The sequence below is a fragment of the Ptiloglossa arizonensis genome, chromosome 4 (genome assembly GCF_051014685.1).
Source record: "Ptiloglossa arizonensis isolate GNS036 chromosome 4, iyPtiAriz1_principal, whole genome shotgun sequence".
Taxonomy (NCBI): Eukaryota; Metazoa; Arthropoda; class Insecta; order Hymenoptera; family Colletidae; genus Ptiloglossa; species Ptiloglossa arizonensis.
In genome coordinates, this window is record NC_135051.1 from 11,194,068 (window position 1) to 11,220,993 (window position 26,926).

General features: G+C 27.0%; 6 protein-coding genes across 14 annotated transcripts; 4 read left to right on the top strand and 2 right to left on the bottom strand.

Moving 5' to 3' along the window:
- The first annotated feature begins 139 nt into the window (after positions 1-139).
- Tbcb (tubulin-binding cofactor B) lies at positions 140-5,562 on the top strand. Of its 2 annotated transcripts, none has more exons than XM_076309605.1 (8): positions 140-1,605; positions 1,686-1,867; positions 1,950-2,093; positions 2,183-2,270; positions 4,584-4,775; positions 4,857-4,929; positions 5,007-5,162; positions 5,254-5,562. In XM_076309605.1, exons 2-7 carry the CDS (start codon positions 1,748-1,750, stop codon positions 5,122-5,124), a joined length of 735 nt encoding a protein of 244 aa, XP_076165720.1. In that variant the 5' UTR covers positions 140-1,605; positions 1,686-1,747; the 3' UTR covers positions 5,125-5,162; positions 5,254-5,562. The 2 variants fall into 2 exon arrangements, with proteins under 2 accessions (XP_076165720.1, XP_076165719.1); XM_076309604.1 differs by having other exon boundaries at positions 141-1,168; positions 1,254-1,605; positions 5,007-5,562.
- Tango4 (transport and golgi organization 4) lies at positions 5,205-7,970 on the bottom strand. Its single transcript, XM_076309603.1, has 10 exons — positions 7,520-7,970; positions 7,245-7,351; positions 7,063-7,187; positions 6,551-6,831; positions 6,298-6,447; positions 6,026-6,220; positions 5,828-5,946; positions 5,580-5,759; positions 5,352-5,505; positions 5,205-5,269 (listed from the first exon to the last, which is right to left on the bottom strand). Exons 1-10 carry the CDS (start codon positions 7,520-7,522, stop codon positions 5,210-5,212), a joined length of 1,374 nt encoding a protein of 457 aa, XP_076165718.1. The 5' UTR covers positions 7,523-7,970; the 3' UTR covers positions 5,205-5,209.
- On the top strand, positions 7,722-8,968 carry LOC143145840 (RNA-binding motif protein, X-linked 2). Its single transcript, XM_076309606.1, has 4 exons — positions 7,722-8,196; positions 8,285-8,437; positions 8,508-8,637; positions 8,728-8,968. The coding sequence occupies exons 1-4, from the start codon at positions 8,183-8,185 to the stop codon at positions 8,848-8,850; spliced, it is 420 nt and encodes a 139-aa protein (XP_076165721.1). The 5' UTR covers positions 7,722-8,182; the 3' UTR covers positions 8,851-8,968.
- Positions 8,969-9,437: 469 nt separating this feature from the next.
- On the bottom strand, positions 9,438-13,287 carry Kat60 (katanin p60). Of its 6 annotated transcripts, none has more exons than XM_076308559.1 (12): positions 12,958-13,148; positions 12,721-12,821; positions 11,838-12,063; positions 11,611-11,746; positions 11,357-11,501; positions 11,191-11,281; positions 10,995-11,116; positions 10,747-10,926; positions 10,457-10,599; positions 10,247-10,359; positions 10,040-10,166; positions 9,438-9,958 (listed from the first exon to the last, which is right to left on the bottom strand). In XM_076308559.1, exons 3-12 carry the CDS (start codon positions 12,049-12,051, stop codon positions 9,760-9,762), a joined length of 1,470 nt encoding a protein of 489 aa, XP_076164674.1. In that variant the 5' UTR covers positions 12,052-12,063; positions 12,721-12,821; positions 12,958-13,148; the 3' UTR covers positions 9,438-9,759. The 6 variants fall into 6 exon arrangements, with proteins under 6 accessions (XP_076164674.1, XP_076164673.1, XP_076164671.1 ...); XM_076308558.1 differs by having other exon boundaries at positions 11,838-12,106; XM_076308556.1 differs by lacking the exons at positions 12,721-12,821; positions 12,958-13,148 and adding an exon at positions 13,159-13,287 and having other exon boundaries at positions 11,838-12,106.
- A 1,659-nt stretch (positions 13,288-14,946) lies between these two features.
- On the top strand, positions 14,947-16,604 carry LOC143145674 (peroxynitrite isomerase THAP4). 3 transcript variants are annotated; one of them, XM_076309267.1, is made up of 3 exons: positions 14,947-15,571; positions 15,761-16,143; positions 16,212-16,604. In XM_076309267.1, exons 2-3 carry the CDS (start codon positions 15,763-15,765, stop codon positions 16,326-16,328), a joined length of 498 nt encoding a protein of 165 aa, XP_076165382.1. In that variant the 5' UTR covers positions 14,947-15,571; positions 15,761-15,762; the 3' UTR covers positions 16,329-16,604. The 3 variants fall into 3 exon arrangements, with proteins under 3 accessions (XP_076165382.1, XP_076165383.1, XP_076165381.1); XM_076309268.1 differs by having other exon boundaries at positions 14,947-15,538; XM_076309266.1 differs by having other exon boundaries at positions 14,954-15,513.
- Positions 16,605-18,456: 1,852 nt separating this feature from the next.
- Positions 18,457-26,553, top strand: LOC143145283 (uncharacterized). The gene is made up of 4 exons (XM_076308507.1): positions 18,457-18,595; positions 18,714-18,776; positions 21,187-21,349; positions 22,005-26,553. The coding sequence occupies exons 1-4, from the start codon at positions 18,525-18,527 to the stop codon at positions 25,308-25,310; spliced, it is 3,603 nt and encodes a 1,200-aa protein (XP_076164622.1). The 5' UTR covers positions 18,457-18,524; the 3' UTR covers positions 25,311-26,553.
- The last annotated feature ends 373 nt before the right edge of the window (positions 26,554-26,926 follow it).

A 26,926-nucleotide genomic window follows, 5' to 3' on the forward strand; every position in this document is an offset into this window, starting at 1 on the left:
TTGTATTCAAACTATTCATGTTGCAAGAAATAAGCTTCCTTATAATTTCTTTACAATTTCTAAACAATTCTGTCCTAACAATAATATTTAATTATAAAATAGATTTGAAACAAAAAATCGTTACATTTTGATGTCACATTAATATTCGGACAGGTGTGTACATTTTGCAATCCAACAATTTCTAAAAATCATTTGAACTGCAAAATATATTAGTTTTATATATAAAGTACTGGAATACTATTCTACCTCAGTACAAAGTTATATTTTAAAGTGTTAACATATGGAATTTAATATGCCACAAAAAGGAAAACATATCAATTTTGACAATTATAACCCACTAAAAGATAATTTATAATTTAAATTAAAAGTAAAACTTATCGTGAAATTGCACAATTATTAGTCATAAAGACGAAAATAGTTGCCAACATTGATAAAAGGTATAAACAAGAGTCATATTAAATTTAAGAAACAAAAGGGACAACTTTTAATTTTGAATAAAAGAAGAAAGACAATCAATGCTGAAACAGTATGTAAAATATTGAGAAATAATATGTATAATGATTGAATAGCAAAGAAGTGGTACATAAATGAGATAAATAGGACACAAAAATTGGCTTTTTTCAAAGAATTTGTTGACAGACTTCAAACCTGGTAGAAGAATAGTTCAACGTAGGAAAAATATAACATAGCCAAGAATGAATGAAGCTTTGAAACCAAAAAATTTAAAACCAATTTTTATACATGGAAGAGGTTTCATGATAGTATGGACATGTATTTTGAGTGTTGGGATTGGTGAACTTGTATTTATCAATGATATTTTAGATAAGAGTAAATATTTAAACATTTTGAAGAAAAATTTACCAAAAAGTATAAATAATATGAGAATACAAAATACTTTCAAATTTTGTCAAGATATCGACCCAAAACACAAACTCGGATAATGCAGGAATATTTATTATATAATTATTCAAAAATTTTACGTCCATCGCCACAAAATATAGATATAAATTCCATAGAAAATTTATGGGATAAATTACACCAAAGAATTAGATAAGCACCAATAAATTCAAAAGTTGAGTTACAAACGAGACTGAAAGAAGATTGGGATTTTATTTTCCCAAAATATTTGGAACAAATTATTTTTAATATGCCCAAATGCATGCATGAGGTTATTAAACCAAAAGTATTTACGATAAAATATTTAAATCGTAGGTTTTCGTTAATTTTATATATAAAATATTTGTTTTTTACAGCATCCGAATATTAATGTAACGTGAAGATGCAACAATTTTTATTTAAACTGTATTATACTAAATATTATAAACTAAAATGTATTGAACTAAATGTTATTGTTAGAAAGAAATTATTTATGTATTTTCAATTTATAATAAATGGTTTTTTGTTTTTGTACAATAAGCAATGTAATATTTGAATCATTCCCTCTTGTACACAGCACAAACATAGAGATAGTGCAGTTTCCCAATATTAATCAAATAACTGTGTATAGTATATACTATGTACATTAATACTTTCGTTTACAATTTGGCGCCTGTTAGACATAATACATTAATCACATAAAATAATATTGTATTTTTCATCAAAATTGTAATTATCATTAATTAATAAATGAATTATTTTGTAAAATCGATAGTTCAGTTATAACCTAAGTAACCTATTATGTGTAGAGAATTTCACCTGAAAGCTGACTCAAAGATAGACTGATATTTTCTTCTAAATTTAAGCGAAGATGAATACTTTTAGCATAGTAACGTCAGATTTTGTAAATTTATCTATTACTACTTCTAATCAGCAATCATATTGTGTAGAACGAAGATTTCAGAAAGGAATAACGATTGATGAATTTAAGGTAGAAATATTGTAATAATTATTCTTTTACTATTTATTATTCATATTATTACATAAATAATTGTTATTTTATCATATTATAGGGAAAATTGGAACTTGTAACTGGTGGTAATCCAGTAACAATGATAATTGAGGTATATGATAAGAATAGTAAATTAATTTGCAAGTTAGATGATGGTCAACGACTTTTAGGATCATATCCTATTGATGATGGAATGCGAGTGCATGTAAAATAATTTACTCTCGTTATTATTGTATAAAATTAATGTGACAATTATTTTATACATATTAATAATAAAAATATATAACATTTTAGGTAATAGATAATTTTTCTCGTACTGAGGAAAATCTTAATAATGTTGAAAAATTTGAAATATCTGAAGAAGAATATGCCAAACGAGCAGGTAAAATAGTTTTAATACATTATACGTTATAAGTGAATGTATATATTATAAATATATAGGATGGTACATATAATATATAAAGTTACAATTTGATTTTTCAAAAACTATTAGAGTTAATGACAAAATTATATTTTGATTTGTACAGGGATCTTGAGAGCTTTTTATGTGATAGATGAGAAATTGCAACTAGATCTATTATAGATGCAGGGAGATGTCATTCTTAATTCTTTTTAACACCATTACATAAATCTTTATATTTTTTAGAACAAATAACAAATATTTCAAATGTTTTTTTCTACCACTAATGATTTAAGAAATAATAATCGATTTTTAGTGCATTAAATGCTCAAGATACTAGTTATTTATTTCTAAACATATATTTATTCTTTTCTGTGTGTTTTCTCAAACTTGTAATAAAGATTATGGATTAACAGAGGCAGAAGTATTAGAGATAATCTATTTTATTGCATCTTTTATTATGAGAACTATAAGTATTAATTTAAATAAAGTTTCATAAAAAAGTCTGAAAAAATGAAATTTGATTTAATTTCTTTCTTACAATTTGTTCACAATTTCAAGTGCTCTTGATTGTATTAATATTAATCTCAATGTATTAATTTAGGTAATCAAAATATATTAGCACAAAATGTAATTATTCGTGTATTACTAAAATTATATATAGTATTATATATAGTAAGAGATGCTTCAATTAAATGTTATTTGTGTTTAGATGAACTGTCCTAAAATACAAAGATTAATGTATTATTTCATTTAAAAATATGAAAGATTTCATCACTTTGGCCTGGATTAGGTTCATATGTTACATAAATAATTCCTATGAATCCTATAAAATTAAGAAAGAATTTTTACTATCTTTAATAGTTTCCAAAAAAAACGCTTGTAATATTTTATACAAACCATAACACTATATAAGTTCGGCAACTTTCTTCTAAACAGGGTTCAGTGACCATGTAACTGAGTTAATGATGTATCAAATTTATCTATAATTAATAAATGAAGGTAGTAATAATAAACTTTTGTTCTTAGATCTAGTATCTCAATAAGTTCTTATTGATATATATATATTCATATTGTATCTCGAACTTATTGAGATACTAGATCTAAGAATCTATTTCAAAAATCATAAAAGCAAGAAGCTTGTTATTGCTTCTATATTGTAAATACTTTTTTTCATATTTGTTTTAAATATTTAAATCCTTTTATAATTTTATTGTTGTATGCAGTAAATCAATACAATTTATTAAAATCGTATGGTTTTATATTAGATCAGAAATAAACACTTACATTATTTTTTGACAATAGTAGTTCAGAGAATAATTTTTTTAAAGATTGTGGACTATAAGTTGCTGAGTCTTGTTGCATACCATGTGGAACATGTAACTGGAACCACTTTTATCTTACCATAAGTAATGATTTTAGTGAGAAATGTTTCAGATAAGAGTTGAATAATTACAAGGAGGACATAATTTGTTGCAATTCCTATTAGTTATATTTATCAAAACTTTAAGGTCATCTTCAATTTTTTAAATGGAAGTCAAATTTTTTATAACAAAATTAGTAGATAGTAGTAGAATTCAGTGATTTGTATTACGATGGTCATTAAATCACTTTCAAAGTTTTATGCATTAATGTATTAATGTATTAATGTATTAATGTATTAATGTATTAATGTATTAATGTATTAATGTATTAATGTATTAATGTATTAATGTATTAATGTATTAATGTATTAATGTATTAATGTATTAATGTATTAATGTATTAATGTATTAATGTATTAATGTATTAATGTATTAATGTATTAATGTATTAATGTATTAATGAATAATAGTTTTATCTATTAATAAAAAAAAATTTAACTTCTATTTAAAAAATTAAAAACAACTTTCACAAATACAAATAAATACAAATGGTAGGAACAAATCGAATACTTCACTATATACCTTTTTTGAAACCAGGCAAATTTCATTTAAAATAATTTTCACAATTAAAGTTAAAATATCTCTCAAACTAATAATATTTTATACCATTAATATTTGTGTATACAAAACTATGAATTGGATCAAGTAACATAATAAAAAATGCATGATTCTATGTAAAAAATAAACTTGAAGTTTATATATTCTTCACAAAAATTAGTTGTATTAAATGACATCCACCTCGTAATTATTCAACTCTTACCTAAAATTTTTTTCACTAAAATCATTACTTAATGACGTGCTACACTTGATATAAATATATTAATTATGTTATATAACTTATATTATTACATATAATTTAAATATAACCCAGATACTGTAAAAGCATTTTTGGAGAAAAATAAATTAGGAAAGTACAATGAAGAAAAAATGAAAAAGAAAGTAGAAGAAAAAAGTCAAGAAGAGGAGGCAGAAGCAGCAGCAGCTCAATTATGCCAAGTTGGTGATCGTTGTGAAGTTTGTGTACCAAATCAACCAAAACGAAGAGCTATTATCATGTATGTTGGTGAGTGCAAAAATTATTTAAATTTAATTTTTTTTTGTTATGTATCATTAAAATTTGATATATCAATTTTTCTGTTTGTAGGTAAAACAGAGTTTAAAGAAGGTTGGTGGATTGGTGTAAAATATGATGAACCACTTGGTAAAAACGATGGAACGTAAGATTACAAATAATTTTATATTATTTTATATTTTCATCTATTGTACTTTTAATGTTTTACATCTTTCAATATAGTGTCAATGGAAAAAAGTATTTTGAATGTTTACCAAAATATGGTGGATTTGTAAAACCAATTCATATTAAAGTAGGAGATTTTCCAGAAGAAGAGTTTGATTTGGACGAAGAAATTTAAGATATTGAAATTCTTCAATAAAATTTATTTTATTAAAAGTAACTTATGAGTATCTGAATTTAATATTTATTACATCTAAAGACGTTTAATATTTCCTTCGTTTTATTATATCTGGTCTCCAATTTACAGGATGTGTTTCTTCCGTCTAAAAGTATGAATAAAAAGGTAATTAAATTTCATGTTTTGATTACTACACGATTATCTTTTAATAAATAAGTTATGCTTACAGCAGTGTCATCTTCTTTGTAAACTTTTATTGTTTTATCTGCTTCTGTTGTAATCATTCGAGTACCAGACATGTCAAATGTAATACTGAAGACTCCAGCTTCACTGTCCATTGAACCAGGTTGAACTGGAGCTTGTAAACGTTGAAAATTGTACCTTGAAGTTTGTAGATTCTATCATAAGCAACATTAAAATGTAAATGTAACAATGTAATCATTACATGAATTTACCCTGTTCTCCAATCCCAAAGATGCATAGTACCATTATCTGCTCCAGAAACTAAAACGCCATCAACATTAACAGCCAAACAATTAACTATAGCATTGTGACCAGATAAATTTTGTATAAACTTTCCTTCTGGGCACTTCCATTGCTTAATGTTATCTGGAGATGCTGAGGCGAACATGTATCTAATATAATTAGTACAAATTAAATGAATAGAGATATTGATGTAAAAGGATTTGAAAAATATACGTACAATGATGGATGGAAAGTTACAGCTCTCACACTCTTTTTATGATTTGTTAAAGTAGCTCTAGATTTTCCTGCAGCTAAATCCCATAATCTTATAGTACAATCATGACTTCCAGTAACAATCTAATGAAAAAAAAACCTTGTAGTTGTGTTTTAAACGTTTTTTTTTTTAAAGAATATAAGAATACTAGGTAAAGAATACCTGTGGTTCAGCTATTTGACAAATTACACTCGCAACTGTGTTAGTGTGGCCAACAAGTGTGTGAACATTTGCTTTAGTACGCATATCCCATACTCTTGCAGTAGAATCTCTACCTGCAGTCACTAATACATCTATGCTAGGATGCAATGCCATAGAATATACTGCTGATAAGTGACCATGATAATGTCTTATAACCTGTAAATAAGAAATAAGTGTGATTACATAAAATAAATTATGACAAATATTAAAAATTGTTTTTAATAAAGGATAACCTTGTTGTATTCAAGATCCCAACATTTTACTTGCCGATCTTCTCCACAAGAAAATAAATATGGATGACGTTGAGAAAATGCGAGTCCACGAACACTACTTATATGACCAGTTAAAGAAACTTTTAATTTACCACTTGCAAGATCCCATATCTAGAATTTTTTTAGAAATAATATAAATAAAATATACCACTATATTAAACAATACATTGCATACATTATAATGTAAAAATATCAAATAAGACTCTGATCATACTTTAATTACTCTATCTGCTGAACCTGTAGCAAACCATTCATTTCCTGGCTCAACAGCACAGCACCGTACCCAACCAAGATGACCACTAATAACTCTATATAGTTTCCATGGTGCATGCCATTTTGGTTTTGCCATAGAAGGTGTCTTTTTTTGAGGTATCACTACAGTATTATTCATTGCATTTCCACCAGAATTTGCTTGCGTCATCATGATTGTATTGTTATTTTGTGTAGAATTATAAGGTACAATTGCAGAACTATTGCTTCCTCCAAATGTTTCATCTATCAAGTTATATCTTTCTTATTAAAACAATAATGAATTTCTAAGAATGAAGATTATTAAGGAAAAACAGGAAATGTCCATATTTTGGAAACAGAATATGTTAATCTAAGTTTTAATTTTAAAAGTTTCTTTTTGTTTGCTCCTAAATTCTCAGTTTATCTTAAACAGATATTTTTTGACATTTCATTTTTCTCTAATAATCTTTGGATATATAAAATATAAAAAAATACCGCCTGGTGGTGGAGGATCAGCATTTTCATTTTCATTTTGTGTTTTTACTATACTGTTATCTTTAACACGCTCTAATACAGGGCCATAACAATCTTTTGCTTTTACAGATTTCTTTACTTTTTGCCTAAAAGATATCACTTGAGTAATGTTTATTTTTACTGGTTGTAATAAATATACTTACAAATTAGAATCCACAGGTGGTAAAGTACCTTGATTTAACAAAAACATGTCGTGTGTTCTCTTTAAAGATCTGAATACAAGAGTATGTACAGAATGCCTTTGTACATCCTACAGAAATAAATAAATTAAATATTATTTAATTATTATTAACATTGTATTAATTGGTTTAATTTTCATTTGTGATAGTAATACATTTTTTAGTAATAAGAAACTTGAAGAATTTTCAAAAATCCTTTAAAAAAGAATCTGGTATTTTATTAAAAATATCATTCTTACCATTTTTATAAAAGTGAATATTATTTTTATTTAAATATAATATTTATACATTTAAAAATAATTACAACAGTTATTCTAAATAAAATGAATGTACATGTCACAGTTAAAAAAGAACTTAATGAATGTATACATTCACTAGTGAATTTAGTTTAAGTTAGGTTAGGTTTTGCATTAATTTTTCCCGCTTCAAAGGAAAGTTATCATCATCGACCAAAATGCCTGTAGGAAAAAAGCAAGTCCTGGTTGGTTCGTAGCCGGTGACTTTCCCGTAAAGCAAAAACGAATTAATGTCCACGGGCGTATTTTCACATCGTATCTATGTTTTAAAACATTTCTTTTTGATTATTTTTACCTACTTAATAGATCAATATATTAGACATATGGAGGTGGAGAAATTATTTCCAGTTTTCAGTATATAAATTTATTAATATGAAAAAGTAAAATATTAAATAAATATTTTATTGCAATAAGTGTATTAATGTAAATATACTATATTGTATATGTACGATACTTGTATGATCGCGGTATGTAAGTATACCGTTATAAGTATGTAATAATCAACAGAACGTGTATATAGTTTGTATAACAGAGTATCAAATTAAAAGTTGTACCTTCCTTTTTTTTTATTATATATATAATAAAAGATAACGAATATATAAGATAATGAATCCCTTAACGTGAGTACCGCTATTTTATTTACAAACCATGAATACAATTATTTGAATTTGAAAAAATTTTCAATCATGTTCTGTACACTTTTTTCAGGAACGTAAAAAATATACAAAAACTTGGGGAACAAGAATTATATGGTAATAAGAAAACATCTTGGCATAATCAATATAAAGATAGTGCTTGGATTTTTGTTGGTGGTTTACCATATGATTTAACAGAGGGTGATGTCATAACCATATTTTCTCAGTAAGTTTAAAATATTTATTCGATATATAGTAATATAATTTATTCATAAATATTAATTATACTATTGTAGGTATGGAGAAGTAGTAAATATAAACTTAATTAGGGATAAAGATTCAGGAAAACAAAAAGGATATGGTTTTCTGTGTTACGAGGACCAAAGAAGTACTATATTAGCTGTTGATAATTTTAATGGTATTAAGGTACATTTAATCAAATTATTTTAATTAAGTTAAAAATTATATAGTTGTATACATGTACGCAGTAATTATTACAATAATTACATTTTGCAGGTTTTAGGCAGAACAATACGAGTTGATCATGTAGCAAATTATAAAGCACCAAAAGATTCAAATAATATTGATGAAGAGACTAAAAAACTGAGAAAAGAAGGTTGTGCTCCAAAAAATATTTAATTAATAAAGTCATATATTAATATTTGTATTTTAATATTGTTAGTGTTCTTCATATGTAATAAAGAATCATTATATATAATATAAATCAAATTTGTATAAAGTATATATTAAAGTTTTCATAAAACCATTTAAGTATATTTTAAATCAACATATGTATTGTGTGATTTTTGCTGGAATCTGTAACATTAATCACTTTTATTTATTGTACATTCAAGTTTAGTATTCATACATGAAATTTGTTTCTTAAGTACTTTATATATTTTATAAATTTTATGTAGTTCTATCTTTTTGTTTGATTTGCTCAGAATTATAAATATAATTAAAATAGATACACTTCAAATTTAATATGAAACATTTTTAACTTCTTCAAACAGACTTATTGACGTATAATTAATACAATTAATTGTAAAGTGTCATAAAATAAAAAAATATTAATAAAATCTGATATACATACATACATAAACAATAATCAAATATGTGAACACTCAAGGTATTTTTGTTCATATTTAATTTTTATAATGTAGGCAATATTGATATAATTTAAAATTATTTTTGAAAAAATATTTTAATATTCTGATTCATGTAATTTTCAATATATACTGCACTTACGATTTTCATAACGAAGTTCGGTTTTAAAAAAAATTCCATGTATTTACAGTATTATAAAAAATTTAAAGGTATATAATATGTAACCCATGTAAGTAAGAATATAACGAAGAACGTCATTTTAAAATATTGTTAATTAAAGTTTATCACATTTGTCCATATTGCAATTTGAATATTGATAAATCTGTTTTAAGAAGCAATTTCTTATATTTTATGTATCAGTATTGATAAATAGAAAGATTTAAGTGATTCTAATATGGATGAATGAATTTTAGGAAATCATATTTTTGAAGCAGAATGATATCAAGATGAACCAAATTCACTCATCCATTTTTCATACTTTTCTAAATCTTCTTGAGAAACACTTTTATTACATCTTTCCACAGCTTCATCAAAATCTGCAGCGGATACAGGTAAATCCAATTCTTCTTTTGGCAGTTGTCTGATTTGATCAGGTTTTAAACCGGCAATTTTCTTTCGCATGGACATCATAGATGCATCTCTATATTGAAAACGTGTAAATTTATACATATTTCTGAGTTTTAGATAAAGAAAAAAAAATTTTCTTTAAAGTTTTACCCACCTACAAACATTTGTAATATCTGCACCAGAATAACCCTCCAACTTTTTTGCAATATCTGCTAAATTTACGGATGAATCTACTTTTACTTCCCGCAGATTAATTTTTAATAATGCTTCTCTACCTTCATCTGTGTAATATACGTACATGTTAATAAATTAAACACTATATAATATACAAAATTTACTACTAAAAAATTGTGATACTTACGATTTGGTAACGGAATGTAAATACGTTTTTCCAATCGTCTTCGAAGAGCTTCATCAATGTCCCATGGAAAATTTGTTGCTGCGAGTACCATTACCACTTTACTTGGGTCTTCGCTAAAAATTATATTGTGTTCTCGTTTCATATGATTAAATATTATTTTTGATACATATAACATTTAATAAATTTATTAAACTTATAACATACTGTTACCTATTTGAGCTTATACCATCCATTTGAACAAGAAGTTCAGATTTCACTCTTCGAGAAGCTTCGTGCTCAGACTCAGATCCCCTTCTAGAGCATAGAGAGTCTATTTCATCAATGAAGATTGTGCTAGGTGCATAAAATCTGGCCTGTATAAATAAATATATGTAGTATTATCACACATAGAACAGTTATAGAAATAGAAGAGTCATAAAATATAGTGAGAAATAATTTTTGCTTAAATACATCTGTTTTATACAGAAATTACATTTTTTCATGCTGTCAGTTAGAATTACCATTTCAAAAAGAAGACGAACAAGTTTTTCTGACTCTCCTCTGTACTTTGAAGTTAGGGTAGAAGATGATACGTTAAAAAATGTTGTTCCACATTCAGTGGCCACTGCTTTTGCAAGCATTGTTTTCCCAGTACCTGGAGGTCCAACCATAAGTACTCCTTTCCAAGGACGACGAATTCCCTTGAATATATATGTATTACATTAAGTATTATAATACCATGAATATTACAAAATATGTGCATACCTACTTTAAAGAAATCTGGCATCCACATTGGAAGAACAACAGCTTCTTCTAATAGTCGTTTTGCTTCATGTAAATCAGCTATGTCATCCCAATGAATATTTGGATTTTTTTGAACAATATCTCTCTCTACAACATTAGTGTAACTACATAGTGAGTGATTTAAATTTAGTATTAATAATGTATCCGAACACATACATTACCTAACAAATCTACTAGATCTTTATCATTGCCAGATGGCTCAAATTTTCGTTCTTCTACTTCCACATCAATCTTTTCAGTTTCTAATTTTTCCTATAAAAAATGTTTATACATTCTAGTATAATTACATTGTATATAAAATTATTCATAATAGAAAAGAAGACTAACTTTATTTAAATCATCTTTTCTTAACACTTTTCTGTCATCTTTTTTAACGATTGTTTTGACATCTGATTTCTTTCCTGTAGCAATTGATTTTCGTACACTTGTCCGATTTTGTTGTTTTGGTTGATTTTTTAGTGGTCTAATATTTCTAAAAATATACTTTTTTTACATTAATACTCTTCATAATTGAATATAATTAATAATTTTAATTTAAAAGTCCTTTGTTTACAATTAATGTTATTGTATGTTTTTTTTACTTTTGTTCTACGGGTGTCAAAGGTGGCCATACATCTGGATCTCTTGTCAAGGTTTGGTTCCAAGAAGTATCTGAATTATTATAGCTCCATAAAGTTGGATCTCTTGTAGGTTCCTCAAATGATAAACATGAAGTACCTAAATATTTTTTCATGTTATTATTTTATTTTCATAAACATTTTTGGTAAAAATTAATTATGAAAAATAACAACAATAATAATAATAATACCTAATAATCTTTCTCCATGTGCTTCTACTTTAAAAAGCTGTAAAGTATGTGATGTAGCCTTTACTTTTTCAAATTCTTGAACAATTTGATGTTGAACAAGTTGCCACTTAGCTTTTCTTGTAGCATCTGCAATGCTTGCAAGTAATCTATGAATCTGTTGTACAACACCTTGGTAATAAACTCCAGATGTATCATAGTTTCCAGTTAATGCCATTTCCCGAGCCAACTTAGTATTTTCACAAATTTCATTGATTGAAACTGCCATTATTCTTTTAAAATACATATATTTATAAATGTGCATACACAACAGATACAATAAAAATACTGCACAGAAATTAATATATTTATACAAAATGTAATTGTTTAAAAATGTTATACTTGTTTCAAATTTCTAAACTAATAATATAAATTTAAAGTAAATAATTTGAAAATGACATTAAAACAACTTTTAATTTAAACACATACAAATTTATAATAAATTGCAAAACCTTATTTAACATAGTTAAATATTATAATTACAGAATTACAGAATTAAGTATATTCTTTAATAATGAAACTAAATATTTCAAACTCCATGTATCAAATCAAGAATTTATCTAATAACAGGACATTTCTTATTGTGGTGATACTTATTATTTTATTATATAAATAATTATGATGTTATACCTAATAAATGTGTATAAATCAAATTATTTTCTATGGAATGATGTTTTAAATATTAATCATTAATTATTACCATCAAATACAAACATTAAGTGCATTTCAAAATGAGTAGTATGAACAAAATAATTTGTAATAAAAATTAAATAAAAACTGTTTATAATCGACATACTATAAATTAAGAAAAAGAATTAAATTATTGTATAACTGTTAAAAAACTTACTATGAACAGATATTTGTAGTATAATTTAATCGTACTTGTTAATTCCAGTCGCCATATTATTACTTTTAGCAGTTGCGGTTTTTTAAAAATACGTACAATTACTTAAAAATCATGAGAAATTTAATGTAAGTAATACATCTAATAATAATATTTCTAATATTTAATTTAAAGTATAGATATTCATATTTAACTGAAAAGGTTATTATATTGTAGCGTAATGTATAATAATAATAGTACCTTAAGAAAACTCAATTAAAAAAAGTGACGTTTCGTGAATATTCAATGGGATCAGTTGCAGTTATAGAATAAGAAATATTGCAATTATATTTCATATCTAACTTTATATTTTATTATGTATAATGATATTAGTCACTACAATCTTATGTCACGAACACGGTCCAGGAAAAGCAGTTGGATGTAAATGTAAACAGAACTCACAATTTCATTGGTCCGTTATGTCGATCCGATATTTCCTAGCATAGGTAGAGTAACGTACAGAGACGATACTTCTATCGAAACTTTAATGCAAAGGCAGGTATCGAACCTATCCAGTGCCATATTGAATTTCCCTGCCACTACCAACTATAGTCTATTCAACGATCAGTCACGGTCGGTACGAATGGAAGCAATAAAACAATTTAAAATGATCTATAATGTATTAAGCTATTTAATTTTCAACAAAATATTTTTTTAAAGAAAATGTAGGAATGTATTTATTTATTTAAAGAAATACAACTCAATAATGAAAACTTTTAATATTGCGATTTGTTATACTGTTATTATCGATTAACCTTTTTTCGCCATTGTTTTGTATTATTCTACTGAAAAACGATTGAAAAGTAGCATGAACGTTTTCTTTGGTTTGGTCAACCTTGGGTTATTCAAATTAGCATTGCTTTAAGTTTTAATTTTTCTTATAATAATAAAAACAATCACGAAGGCACTTTGAGGTACTTTTTTTAAAATTAAAGTTAAAATTAACAAATATTTAATATAATAAATTGAAATAAATTGTTAATATCCTAAAAAAGTTATTCAGGAGCTTTAAAAATCATCTAATACTAATAATAACTTCTGAAAATCATATTAACCAAACAAATATCCAATAAATGACACGTGTTTATAAAATGCTTCAACAAAAAAAAATGAAAACGTAAATTGTATAAAAAATTTTCTTCACAACCACTGACACACATATATAAAAGGACTTGAAAATTATTGAGTCGGCTTATCTTATCACTCACTAACCAAGCGTTCGTATTTTCTTTGATGCCTCGTTTTGTTGGACAGATTATAATGTATTGTACGCAGCTCGTAAGTTGTGACCCGGAAGCAATGCAAATCTATAGTCCATCCAAAAAAACGAAATATCAATGTTTACATTAATGTCTGCATGATCAATTAAATGGTCTACAACTATTGGTCTATTTTCTTCAGCTTCAGAAAGGACTTTTACTCAGTTATAGAGGACTTTTTGAATGGTTTAAAAGAAAGGCATTCTAACAGGCATGTCACAATCACCAGATGCCACTTTAATTGAACATCTGTGGCAGGAATTGAAATCAAAATTGATTAATTACAGGTTTACCAGAAAGGTAGATTTTTGCGAAAGCAAAAATTACAGAAATGTGGAAAAATAATTCGAGTTCAACGACCAAAAATTAATCGAATCAATGCCTAGAAGTTTAAAGGCAATTATAAATACCCAGGGTTATGCAAAAAAAGATTAAAATTAAGTTTATTTGTTGTATAATTCTATTCTTTGTATGCTCTGTTTTGTAATGATAAACTAAGTGTACCTTGTCATTTTTCGTTAAATATACGTAAATAATTAATTTTATTAAAAATTTTTATACAGAATTATCTGTTAAAGTATGTAAATAAAGTACGTACATATATATTGTGTCTTTACTTATGAATACGTCCGTTTTTATTTATTTCCCTGCAAATTGTCATTGCCAACCTAGGTGTACTCTTAATTGTTCGAGTACTGTATGTATAGTATACATGTATCGAAATTATTTCTAAAAACATAATGAAGATGTATTTTATAAATAATAGTTTAATTCTTGAAATAACCTATTTGATACTTTATATGTTACGATCTATTACCAGGATATTGTTCTTTTATAGTTGTTCAACCGATATATTATTTACAAGTTAAATATTTAAAGAAATTAAAGTCACTCTGATACGATCAGGAGTACAATGCTATGCATCTGTATCGTGCCATATGTGCAAGAGCTATGATAAAAGGGTGTTCCGGAGTATAGTCAATTTCCCCTTATTTGACCAGAATTCATTTGAGCGTGACTTGTGTCTAGAATATTATCGTATTAAAAAATTTTGACATGAATGTAAAGTTTCATGTCAATCGAAATAAGAAATGGAATTGCAAATTCAGGGCATAACTCTTGCTTATATTAATACAAATCATTACTAATAAAACACTTTTGAAATATAAATAAGCTAAATATGAGTTGAATTAAAATCCTTACTTAGATTAATTTTACTTAGATCCTTACTTCAGAAAATCCAAACATATATTTTTTGGATAAAAAAAAAAGCGTGATACTAAAGTTTACATTCATAGCGCAACAAACATGGGGCTTGCAATACTTCGATATTCAGAACATTGTTTATGCTCATCGTTGTTTTCCAGTACAAATAGCCGACAAAAACGATTCATCTGATAACTCCACCATCAAAGTCTTGCCGCACTCACGTGGTTTTGTTTGGATTCACTTATCGATTTGTGGAACTATTATAATATCTTGGATACATACGTACAAGGTTATATAAAAAAACGATTTATTATGTATGTACAGTGCATGCGTTTTATAACAATTCGGTAACAAGATGTTATTAAATAATAAGATGTTAAAATAATATTTATAAATTTGTATAATATAATTTATTATATTTTTCAAAAAGTATTTCTCTTATACAGGCTATTTTTCTAAAAAATTATTTAAACAATGTTAAATCTATTTTTATAAGGGAATATAATTATTTTAATAAATAGTTTGCTTTCTTTTAGATATGAATAAATTACCAATACATGAAGTTCTCAAACCATTAGTTTGGTTAAAAGGCACATGGATAACTGAAAATACTGGATTTGGTAAATTTCCAACAATCAAACCTTTTACATATTGCGAAGAAATTATTTTTGAATCAATTGGTCAACCAATGTTAACTTATACTGCACGAAGTTGGCATTCTGAAACAAAGAATCCATTGCATTATGAAGTTGGATTTTTAAGAATAATACCTGATACAAATAAAGTATGTTTGATGTTGTCACATAATTTTGGTGTAACAACTATTGAAGAAGGAGTGGTTGACGATACAGTTATTAAATTGAAAACTACTAGCATACAGAGGCCGACGAAAGGATCAAAGCCAACTATAGTAACTGAGGTAAAATTATTTTAAAAAAATAATAGAATAAATAAACTACTATACACAACTAATTGTTATTTTAACAGCTGCAAAGAGAATTTAAACTTATTGGGGATTACTTACAACATAGATTGTACATGGCTACTTCAAAGACACCAGAACTACAAGAACATTTGTGTGCAAAATACATTAAGAAATGTTAGAAAGTTTGCGTAAAATACAACCAAATAAAAAAAGACAATTTGTTAAATAAATAATAATAATAATATTAATATTTTAAGGCATTATCAGTAAACAACATAAATTGATTTTGACGTAAAATAGTTTTGATTTAAAATTAAGAGATAATTTTTTGTGTTCATAAAGATTCACGTATATTAATTTAACATAATTATTACATCCCTTTAGAAAGCAGGGAGCAAATTCATCCATGTTTTGAAATTACATGATAAATTGATGTATTTGTTTAATAAACCTTATTAAATAAATCATAACATTTAATTAAAATGTTTTCTTATTTTTCATACTTAAAGATGAATGATAAAAATTAGAAATGTTTCAAAGTAGTTATAGAAAATTGCAACAAAAAATCTCAAGACAAATATGCGTTCTAAAATCATTTTAGTATGTATACTTGATGGTAGAAAAAGTGACTCTGATGAAACTGCAGAGTGCAGAGACAATGACGTCTGTGAATGAAAATGTTTGACATGGAAAAATATATATAACTTAAAAATCTCTTTCCATTAATATATTCATCTTCAAAGTCTGACAATTGTAGGAGTATATCTTATTTTTAACATTTTAAACATACCACTTATTTCAAGCATAGATGTTATCAAACATTTAAAAAATTTGCTAATTACTGTTGTAAACTGTAGAGTAAAATATAAAACAATATTTAGTCAATTTACTGCAGATATAAAGTGGAGGAGTGTTTAAATATTTTTGAGAATTACTAAATATAGAATGAATTACATTAATCTTACATAAAGTAACCATGTTTTCAATTACACTAGAATACTAACTAAACAAAAAGTAACTGAGAAAAGATGCCTTTTCAAGTCCATGCCCAATGTATGAAATAAAGTAATATTATCACAAATACAGTTAACATAGTAAATATAGGGTATTTCAGATATAGGTAAAAATATTTGAAGCATATTGTTCTCACCATAAGGATGAAAAAAGTTATATGAATATAGGTCTGAAAACACCTCTTTTTCCAGATATGAACACTTTATTAAAAAAAATTGCTATCATTGTGATAATTTCTATGATTTTCTTCTGCAACAGTTCATACATTTCATTGAAATTTCATGGATTGTCAAGTACATTAAAAAATTGGTAGTCTTAAGATGTTATCAATAAGAATCAAGAGGATTTATATCAGGGATGCATGTAGACTACACAATTGGTTCTCTCTTGATAATCCAGTGATTAATGTAATTATTATTAAAAAACGTTCGTACTGTGTGATTAAAATGTTGTTTGTTACTTTTAACAGAAAAAACATGATAACACTACTTGTAATTCTAAACTTGATAAGCATTGATTACCAAACTCTATTGGAAACAAAATATAATTGAGAAAAGATGCCTTTTCAAGTTCATGTTCATATTTTTTATCCTATTTTACCACTTATTAATGAAACATCTTGTATATACAATCAAAAGTATGTTATCTAGATACTAATTATATATATATATATATATATATATATATATATATATATATATGTAAAATAAACCATTATATATTAAAATACTTGTTATGCTTGTATTTTTAACGAAATAGAAGATTATTAAAAAAAATTTGTATCATTTTTAAAGTATATATTATATCAATTTAATAGGAATCAAAGTTTTTACTTCTTTCTAATTGTAAAGTTAAAATGGTATTTTTTATATATCTATTTTATTATTATTGCGTGATGTTGTTAGTGCAGGAGTAGGGATGACACCTGCGTATTTACCTGCTGGAAGCTCTAGCCCTACCGTGTTGCGCGACGTCAAATACGGCAGTTATTCGTTACGTCGATAGAAAGAAAGACCGTTATTATTACTATTACTAAGCGATTTTACAAAGTAAATTATCTCGGGTATTGTTATCTTGTATTTAGTAACAGTTTATTTTATTTAAATTGCTATTAATTTTAATGGTTTTACAAAATACGAAAATTATGTATAATTCTTGGAAACAATATTTATTTGCAAAACATTGTGCGATATTTGTGCAAGACTTATTGTTTTTACGATCTTCTATATAATGTTTATAAACATTGTTTAAAGAGCTTTGGTTACAATAACATTTTTCGTTATTAAGCGCCAAATATCGAACTACGATATAATCGATTATTTCGATTCTTTTTCAATTAATTGAAAGTTGAGTTATGTACTATGACATCGTTTTACGATAGTCATGATTATTACAAAAAAATGTTGGAATTGCAAGAAAAATTACGGAAAAGGTAAGTACAGCATATATATTTGTGGCAAAAGGATGCATAGTAAAATTTCTATAACATGAAAATTAACATTTTTCCTTAAATAAAAAGATATACAGTATATATTACATGACTATTGCAGCGAAGAAGAAAGAATAAGATTAGATGAGAGATTCAAAATACTTGTACAAGAATCTCGTAATAGGTGAGTTTTCAACATTTATTTACTCATAACCCTATTATTTCTATGATTTTTGCGTTTCTCAATTTTATTCAAAGGAAAGTATGACTAGTGACGCTTGACAAATATTAAGAAACAAACAAGTTATAAAGGGCATTCTTGTATATGATACCTCTGATATTCTTATATATGGTATAATATTGCGATTTATTAGACTGCTGGTATTATTGACTTTTTACGAAATAATAACACGAAAGCATTATAGAGATCATGCATTGATTAAGGAACGACCTAGTTTCACGGAATGTCACAATCAATATACGTAAATATAAGCCTTGTGTCACAATTTGTTTCGAACACAAATTCCACGTCCCCTGTGTTTACGTTCTGAAATGCGAATATGTTCAGTCAAGCAAGCATCGATCGTACACATAGAGGGAGACTACATAGACACTGTTTGAATTTGGCACTGCAGTGTTCGTGTTTCATGTGGTTGATATCTGTATATACTGAGCCAGACCTTTTATCAATGTCACGATATGTTCTTCGATCGCGTCGACATTCAAACTGTATTATCATTTGAAAAGTCGTTTCTCGCGTGACTTCTAGAATTTAATACAGAAAAAAATATTTGATGTAAACATTTGAAATTTGATACACATCTATGTTCACATTTCAAGAAAGAAAATGTTGACCTACATGAATGTGGCTATCGTCCATATCACAATACTTAACGAATGTAATTTGGAAAAATGGAGACTTCGTGAATATATAAGATCTATTTTTGTACAATTTTTTTTCTTTTACATGCTGTAAAAAAAATTATTGTACGACATATATTTATTTGTATGTATGTAAAATTTGAAGTCCACTGGTTTATTTGTTTTCATGGCAGTCAATTTGTTTGCGAAACTTTTTCAAAAAAATACGTTTGAAGTTTCTGCGAACTTTTTATGTTCATGAGAGTATATTTACAAAACTTAATATTAATTTGCTCCTCGTCCGTGTAAAGTTTAAATAAATCCGTTTTTTCACATTTATGAACTATTTTCATTTGTTTTGATGCGATGTGTCAAGCAATGTCTCGCACAATTCACAAGGAAAGCGCTTCAATTGTCCGAATTTTATCTTAACATGTTTCTGTAAAATGTTAGCATACTGGTTCTCAATGATATGTACGACATATTTATTGATATTTCTTCTTTTTTAAATAAAACTTTACAATTACAATTATATCTTATAAAAAGAAAGGTGTAATTGTAATTTTAAGTTCATCGAAGTATAAAAATGCATAAAATTATTTACCGATTATGCATCATTCAATACCATTTAATTTTACCCTAGGGTATAACTATCCATCTCTAACCATTTTAAAGATACAGCTTGTCTCAGTTACGTGGAACTCCTTTTATAAGTGTGTGAATCATTTAAATAAGAACATTTAAATATTTTTGTTATTTATCGTTTTATACAAAAATTCTTCAGGACAAAGTTGCATTGTTTGAATGCACACGTAGTAGTAGCATTATTATTTTCCCAAGGTCATTTTTTATGTTAAATTTGAAGGTCATTGATATTTTCTTACACGACACCTTATATTTTTGTCGTTTTGGCATAATTGGTATTCAGCTCATTATTCTAGAATAGCAAGGAATACCATTAAAAAATATATGGATGCTCTTAAATTCGTCTAAATATTTTCGTTATTTCAAATAATATGTGAAAATATTACTGATAAAAGTTGTAAGATTTAAAGAAATACAGAATATTGTAAAAACGTTTTCTTTACTTATATGTAGTAGTTCCTTTACAAGGATACAAATTTTTCTCATTTGTTTAGATAATAGTTTGAAAGAGATGCTATTAATACAGAATTGGAATTTTTGTTCATTTATTAATCAATACGATTCTAATATTCCTTTATAATATTTTGAAAACGAAGAAATATATTTCAATATTAACCAAGTTGCTTTACCGGATGAAGTAAAAACTGAAAAATGTTTGTACGATAAACAAGGTTTTATTATGTGTTTGTAATACTGGACCGTTATGTGTCGATTCTAGGATCTCCAATTTATAAGCAACATAATTATCTCACTTCAGCCTTATAACTTTCGTAATATGTATTTATATTTATAATTCCTATATTAAGATCAAACATCTTAATTATTTTTTATTATTTCTTTAAATGCCGATGTTTTTATACTTTAAGAAAATGCCATGTAAAAAAATCAATTTTTTGTATGCTTCAAATAAGAATATCCCCTCAACGAATTATAGTAAATTTAACTTCAACATAGTGTAAATGTTCTCTTAAATAATCTCACCTTAAAAGAAACCAAATAATTCTTTAAGAAGAGAAAGGTTATTTTCATGTACATGCAATATGAAAGATAAATTGCATAAATAATTCCTAAAATTATTAACATTTCAGGCATGATGCATGTATAAATCGATTGCGTTTGAGATACATCGAATTTTTAGAAGAACAACGTACGAGGGATGAAAGGAATCATAAACTTCTCGAAGCATTGGATAGAGTAGACAATAGTCTTGCATTGATGACTTCAAAAACAAATCGACTTAATGTTCTTAGAGTGAGTTTTTTTTACCTTCTGAAATTTAAATGTTAAAAAAACATGACTTTGATGTGCATACGAAACATAACGTTTTCTGTTCATTTTACCATTTCTTACATTGAAAAATTACATAATTTAGAATTTAATCAAACATTTGAGATTTAGAGATGGGAAAAGATATTTCCATCTTATCTCATAAAATATTAAGGGTGTTTCACAATTCATGATCGAATAGGGAATAATTTCTCATCTAAAAATAAATTGAAAATTTTCGTGCAATGATACAGACCGTCACAGTTCAGACAACTGTATAAGACACTAGCGGCAGATAAATAGTCCGTGAATTAATACATTATGTAAATGTATTACTAGTACTTGTTACGTTTACTATTATTCATGCTAATAAATGAAAGAACAAAAATATTATTCTATATAGAGATTCGTTTAGTCGAAATTTAGATCCATATTTACATGATAAATCTATAAACCCGGTTTTATCAAAAACACCGTCTTCCATGAAAAGAATTTATTCCACATTTTTTATTCGTATGTTAACGTAGAATCACTGTCCTTCTAGTTTTATCATGAATTACAGAATGTCTTATAGATTTAAGACGTGAATCGTATAACAGAAGATACGTGCTGCAACATAAAATATTTTATTATTTTTCAGAAACAATATGAAGCTTATCTTCGTCAAATGTATGCAGTTCGTAGCCCACCTGGAAGTTTGATCGGTAACAGCGATATGATTGGTCAGATTGAAGATAGAAATTTGAAACCAAATGTCATTGAAAAACAGATTTATGTACCTCACCAAGTAAGAAATATTTCATCGTCGCAAATGTTTCGGCCAAATCGTCAAACGAGTCAATCGATTTCCCCTTCCTCATCAAAATTGACTAAATCGGTACAAAATATCTATTATAATGATTGCCAACATAATGTTGTACAATTAAGAGCATTAAATCAGCAAATAAACGACAGTCAGAATTCTGTGCAAATGCATCCAAAGATCCAACAAAGCAACATTCAACAATTACCATCTCAGAGTTTGTCGTTGCAAGTACTACAACAAAGACAACCGTATTACAATGGTAACGTACATCTTGTTTCTCATTATTTTCAAACTGATCCCAAGTTACATGTTCCAAATACGTCACCAAATCCACAAATTGATTTACTAAACCGAAAGACGCAACGAATGGAAACGATTCAAACTGCACCACATCTCGTATTACCTGATCGTACTAATGGCAATATGTTGCGATATAAACCAGTGGATTGGACCACGCCAATAATTATGGAACGTAATGTAACTGACACAAACTTTCTCAACGCACATTTAAACTTGTCCAAACAACCCTACTCGAATTACTCGGATCATTGTTTGACAGATTCTGAATATTGTCATAAAACTGTTTCTGATCCTCCTGGGTGTTCGTTAAAGGTTCCCCATGACAACTACACGGTAAAACATCGTGAACACTTTATTCCAAAACGTTTAAATGATATAAGCGCATACCACATGCCAACGGGTATAAAACAAGTTCCTGTAGAAGAAAATAAAGGCAGAACAACGATGACTTCATGTAACGAGCTAGATAGGTATATTGAAAAAATTCGAAAACTTCATCGTAATCTTGATGAACAAAGTGTGGAGGGAATCAATCACGAGCAGAATATAAGTGGTGATAGTTTTAATACGACTTTGTTGTCTGACAAATTAGAACTTTCTACAAAAAATAAACGAGAAGAAAACTTTCCCAAAGAAGTTCAAAATGTTTTAGCGTTAGCGGATGATCTGGCGTTTAGAATGGCGAATTTAAACGATTCCAGATCAAATGTTGAAAAAGTATGTAACGATAAAAATAGAAATGTCGAATTGATTCAAGCTACGCAAACCTACACGCCAATTTCAAAAGAAAATACTGCTGAGATTTTAGGTACGCACGAAGGTCGCGCAACATCGTTGGCGTATGTAAAAGACAAAAATAGCAGCAATATCGCGTTACTTCATCCAGAATTAGATTCGCTTCAAAATATTGGAAGGCCTGAAAACAAGAATTTTAGTAGTGCAAGTAACACTAATACATTTGTTCAATATGAAGTACAATTACCTAAAGTGCAAGAAGATGAAAATGGTGATTTCGTTGTATCAAACGAGGTCATGGAACAAAACGATAACAACATACAAGAAAAAGAGAAAAACGAAAGGGATATAATTTATATTGCAGATGAATCGAAACAAAAGCAATATTCGTTTGACTCTGTTGAAGAATTAGAACCGTGGAGTTTAGATCATGTTACGAAGCAAATTAAACAAATAGATTTAATTGATGAAATTAAAGACCAACTCGTGGAGAAAGAATTAATTATCGATCAACTTAAATTAAATCATGATAATATAGAGCAAATCGAATTTTCAAATAAAGTAGATACTCCGGGAAGTCAAGCAGATAGGCAAGACTTTAGAGATGACGGAAAAGTGGAAGTATTGGATTTGAATTGTACAAAAGAATTACAGTCAGAGTGTATCGAAAATCTTGATACAGAAAATGTTTTCATGATGAAAAATAAAATTGAAGTAGACGAAATTTCTACTTCGCACTATCAAGAATTAAAACATGAAGATGGAAATCATACTAGCAACGATAACATGCTTCGCAATACAGAATCCTTTGAGATTAAATCCGATGGACAGAAGGAATATGATGATAAACAGAAAGAAAATTATGATGAAATAGTTCACGAGCTACATGGAAATGAAAACGATGAACAGGAAGTTGCAACATTACACAAAGAGTATAACGATCATAATTTCGTGCAAAAATCTAATCAAATGGAGAATTATGTCCCTAAAACTGAAGAAGAGTACACTGTCTTAAACGAGGAATATAATTACGATCAAAATATGTCATATGGAAGTAATGAACATCAAGAATATCAACAGTATAATGATAAAGGATATGTACAAGAATCGGATGATCAGTATGAAGAATATACTAGTAAACAATACAATCCTAAAGATCAATATGTTAACAATCCTGAAAATCAATATGCCAACGATTCTGAAAATCAATATGCCAACGATCCTGAAAATCAATATGCCAACGATCCTGAAAATCAATACGTTAACGATCCCGAAAATCAATATGCCAACGATCCTGAAAATCAATATGCCAACGATCCTAAAAATCAATATGCCAACGATTCTGAAAATCAATATGCCAACGATCCTGAAAATCAATATGCCAACGATCCTGAAAATCAATACGTTAACGATCCCGAAAATCAATATGCCAACGATCCTGAAAATCAATACGTTAACGATCCCGAAAATCAATATGCCAACGATCCTGAAAATCAATATGCCAACGATCCTGAAAATCAATACGTTAACGATCCTGAAAATCAATACCCTAACGATTCTGAAAATCAATACGTTAACGATCCTGAAAATCAATATGCCAACGATCCTGAAAATCAATACGTTAACGATCCTGAAAATCAATATGCTAACGATCTTGAAAATCAATACGCTAACGATTCTGAAAATCAGTATGCCAACGATCCAGAAAATCAATACGGACATGATTCTCAAATACAATACCAGGAAGATGTGAATCAACAATATTCTTATACATATGATCAACAATATGAGCCTAATCAACTGTATGAAACTAATATAAATCAACCTTACGATCCTAATCAGACAGAGGTTACACAAGAACAAGAAGGTAAAGTAGACCAAGAACAAAATCCAAAGTACAAAGAACAATATGAGGAATCAAGGAGTCAAGAAATAGAAAAGACTTCAAAAACATTGGATATGAATCAGAGTAAAAGTGGAAAATTATCTTCCGAAATTGAACTAAAGAAAAAGAAAGACATAATAAAGTCTTTGTTAGATTCTGATACAGATAGCACAATTGAGCGGAATATTTCAAACACGGAAAGTGATTTTGATTTTAATTAAATCGTAAAAACTACTAACAATTTTGATCGAAATCCGTTCAAAATTTCGTACAAAAACAGTTTTTTTTTTTTTATTCATTTCTGATAAATACATATAAGTTGGTCACAAAAATATTTGGATACTAATATAATTTTACTTTTACGCTTTATATTTTAGATAAGCATGCAGTAAGTAACAAAAAATATTTTAGGTTATGTTTGAGTATAGTTTCTAGATAATAAATAAGCAAAACTTTGTCTTATTGTGCACAATTATTTAAATAATGAAACAAAAAGATAAATGTAACTTATTTTTATGCCACAAAAATATTCAAACATTTGATATACGTAAACAAATTTTCTATTCTAACAAAGGAATGTCAAAAATTTATCGTCGAAATTAATTGCAAAAAGTAACAACATTCGAATGTAGGACACTTGCATTTTAAGTTCCTACGAAATGGGTCGTAAAGGCAAAAATACGTCTTTCAATATATATGACAATTAATCATTTTCCATTGAAAAATGGGGAAAAACAATTCGTAAAATTGTAAATATTTTAAGAATAAGCAAGAAAACAATATCGGATATTATAAGCACAACAATAGAATTGAATCTATTCTTCAGACTAGGCGTCCATATATTTTTAATGATTGTGACAGATGTAGTATCATTAAGAAAGACCCAAGGATAAGCGCTTCAAAATTGGTGATAATGTTAAATGACGAATATGGAATCATTGTCCATTCGAAAAATATACAGATAGAAGATTACGTTTGGAGAGCTACAAAAAATAATTATTTAGAAAAAAGTCATAAATCAATAAAACCACTAGAATGAAAAGATACAAGGTTGCAAAGGAATACATAACAAATAATGATGAGTGGTATAATAATGTTATCTTTGATGACGAAAGCAAATTTAATATCTATGATAGTGATGGAAGAATAAGAGTATGGAGAAAGTGAAAAGGTGAATTAAATCCGATGTCGAATTTATAGTCGACAATTAAACGCGGTAACAGGGGTGTGGAGTTGTATTTTGTTTCCATTCAGAAATTAAGGGAATTGGTTTTTATCGATTGCATTCTCGACAAAAACGTATTTAAGCATTTTAAAGAATAATATTTCCTATATAATTGTGCTAATATTATACAACCAAGACGAATTGGACTGAAAAATTCGAAAAAATGTTATAACCTCAAAAGAAGAATTTAAAAAACACCTTAAAGAAAAAAAGCAACGTATTAATAGATACTATGTAAAAAAAATTATTTATTACACATTTAAAATATTCTATACAACAAAATAAATATTTTACGAAATATTAATCCTTCATAAATGATTTTAATTTTAATTTTATAAGTTTTGTACAGTTTTGTGAATTTCTGTACTGTCTGAATATTTTTGTGACATAGGAATGAACTAGCTTTTTGTTTTTCTTTTCTTATATAATAAGCTGTATTATTATAAAAATAAAAAGTTTTTGTGTTTTTGTTGTCTATAAACTATACTTTAATGGAAAATAATTATTTTTTTGTCCACTGTATATATTTTGTACATACAGAGTGTTGAAGTCAATTTTTATTGGTTTCTGAATATTTTTATGACCGACTGCATATACAATATCTATAAATTT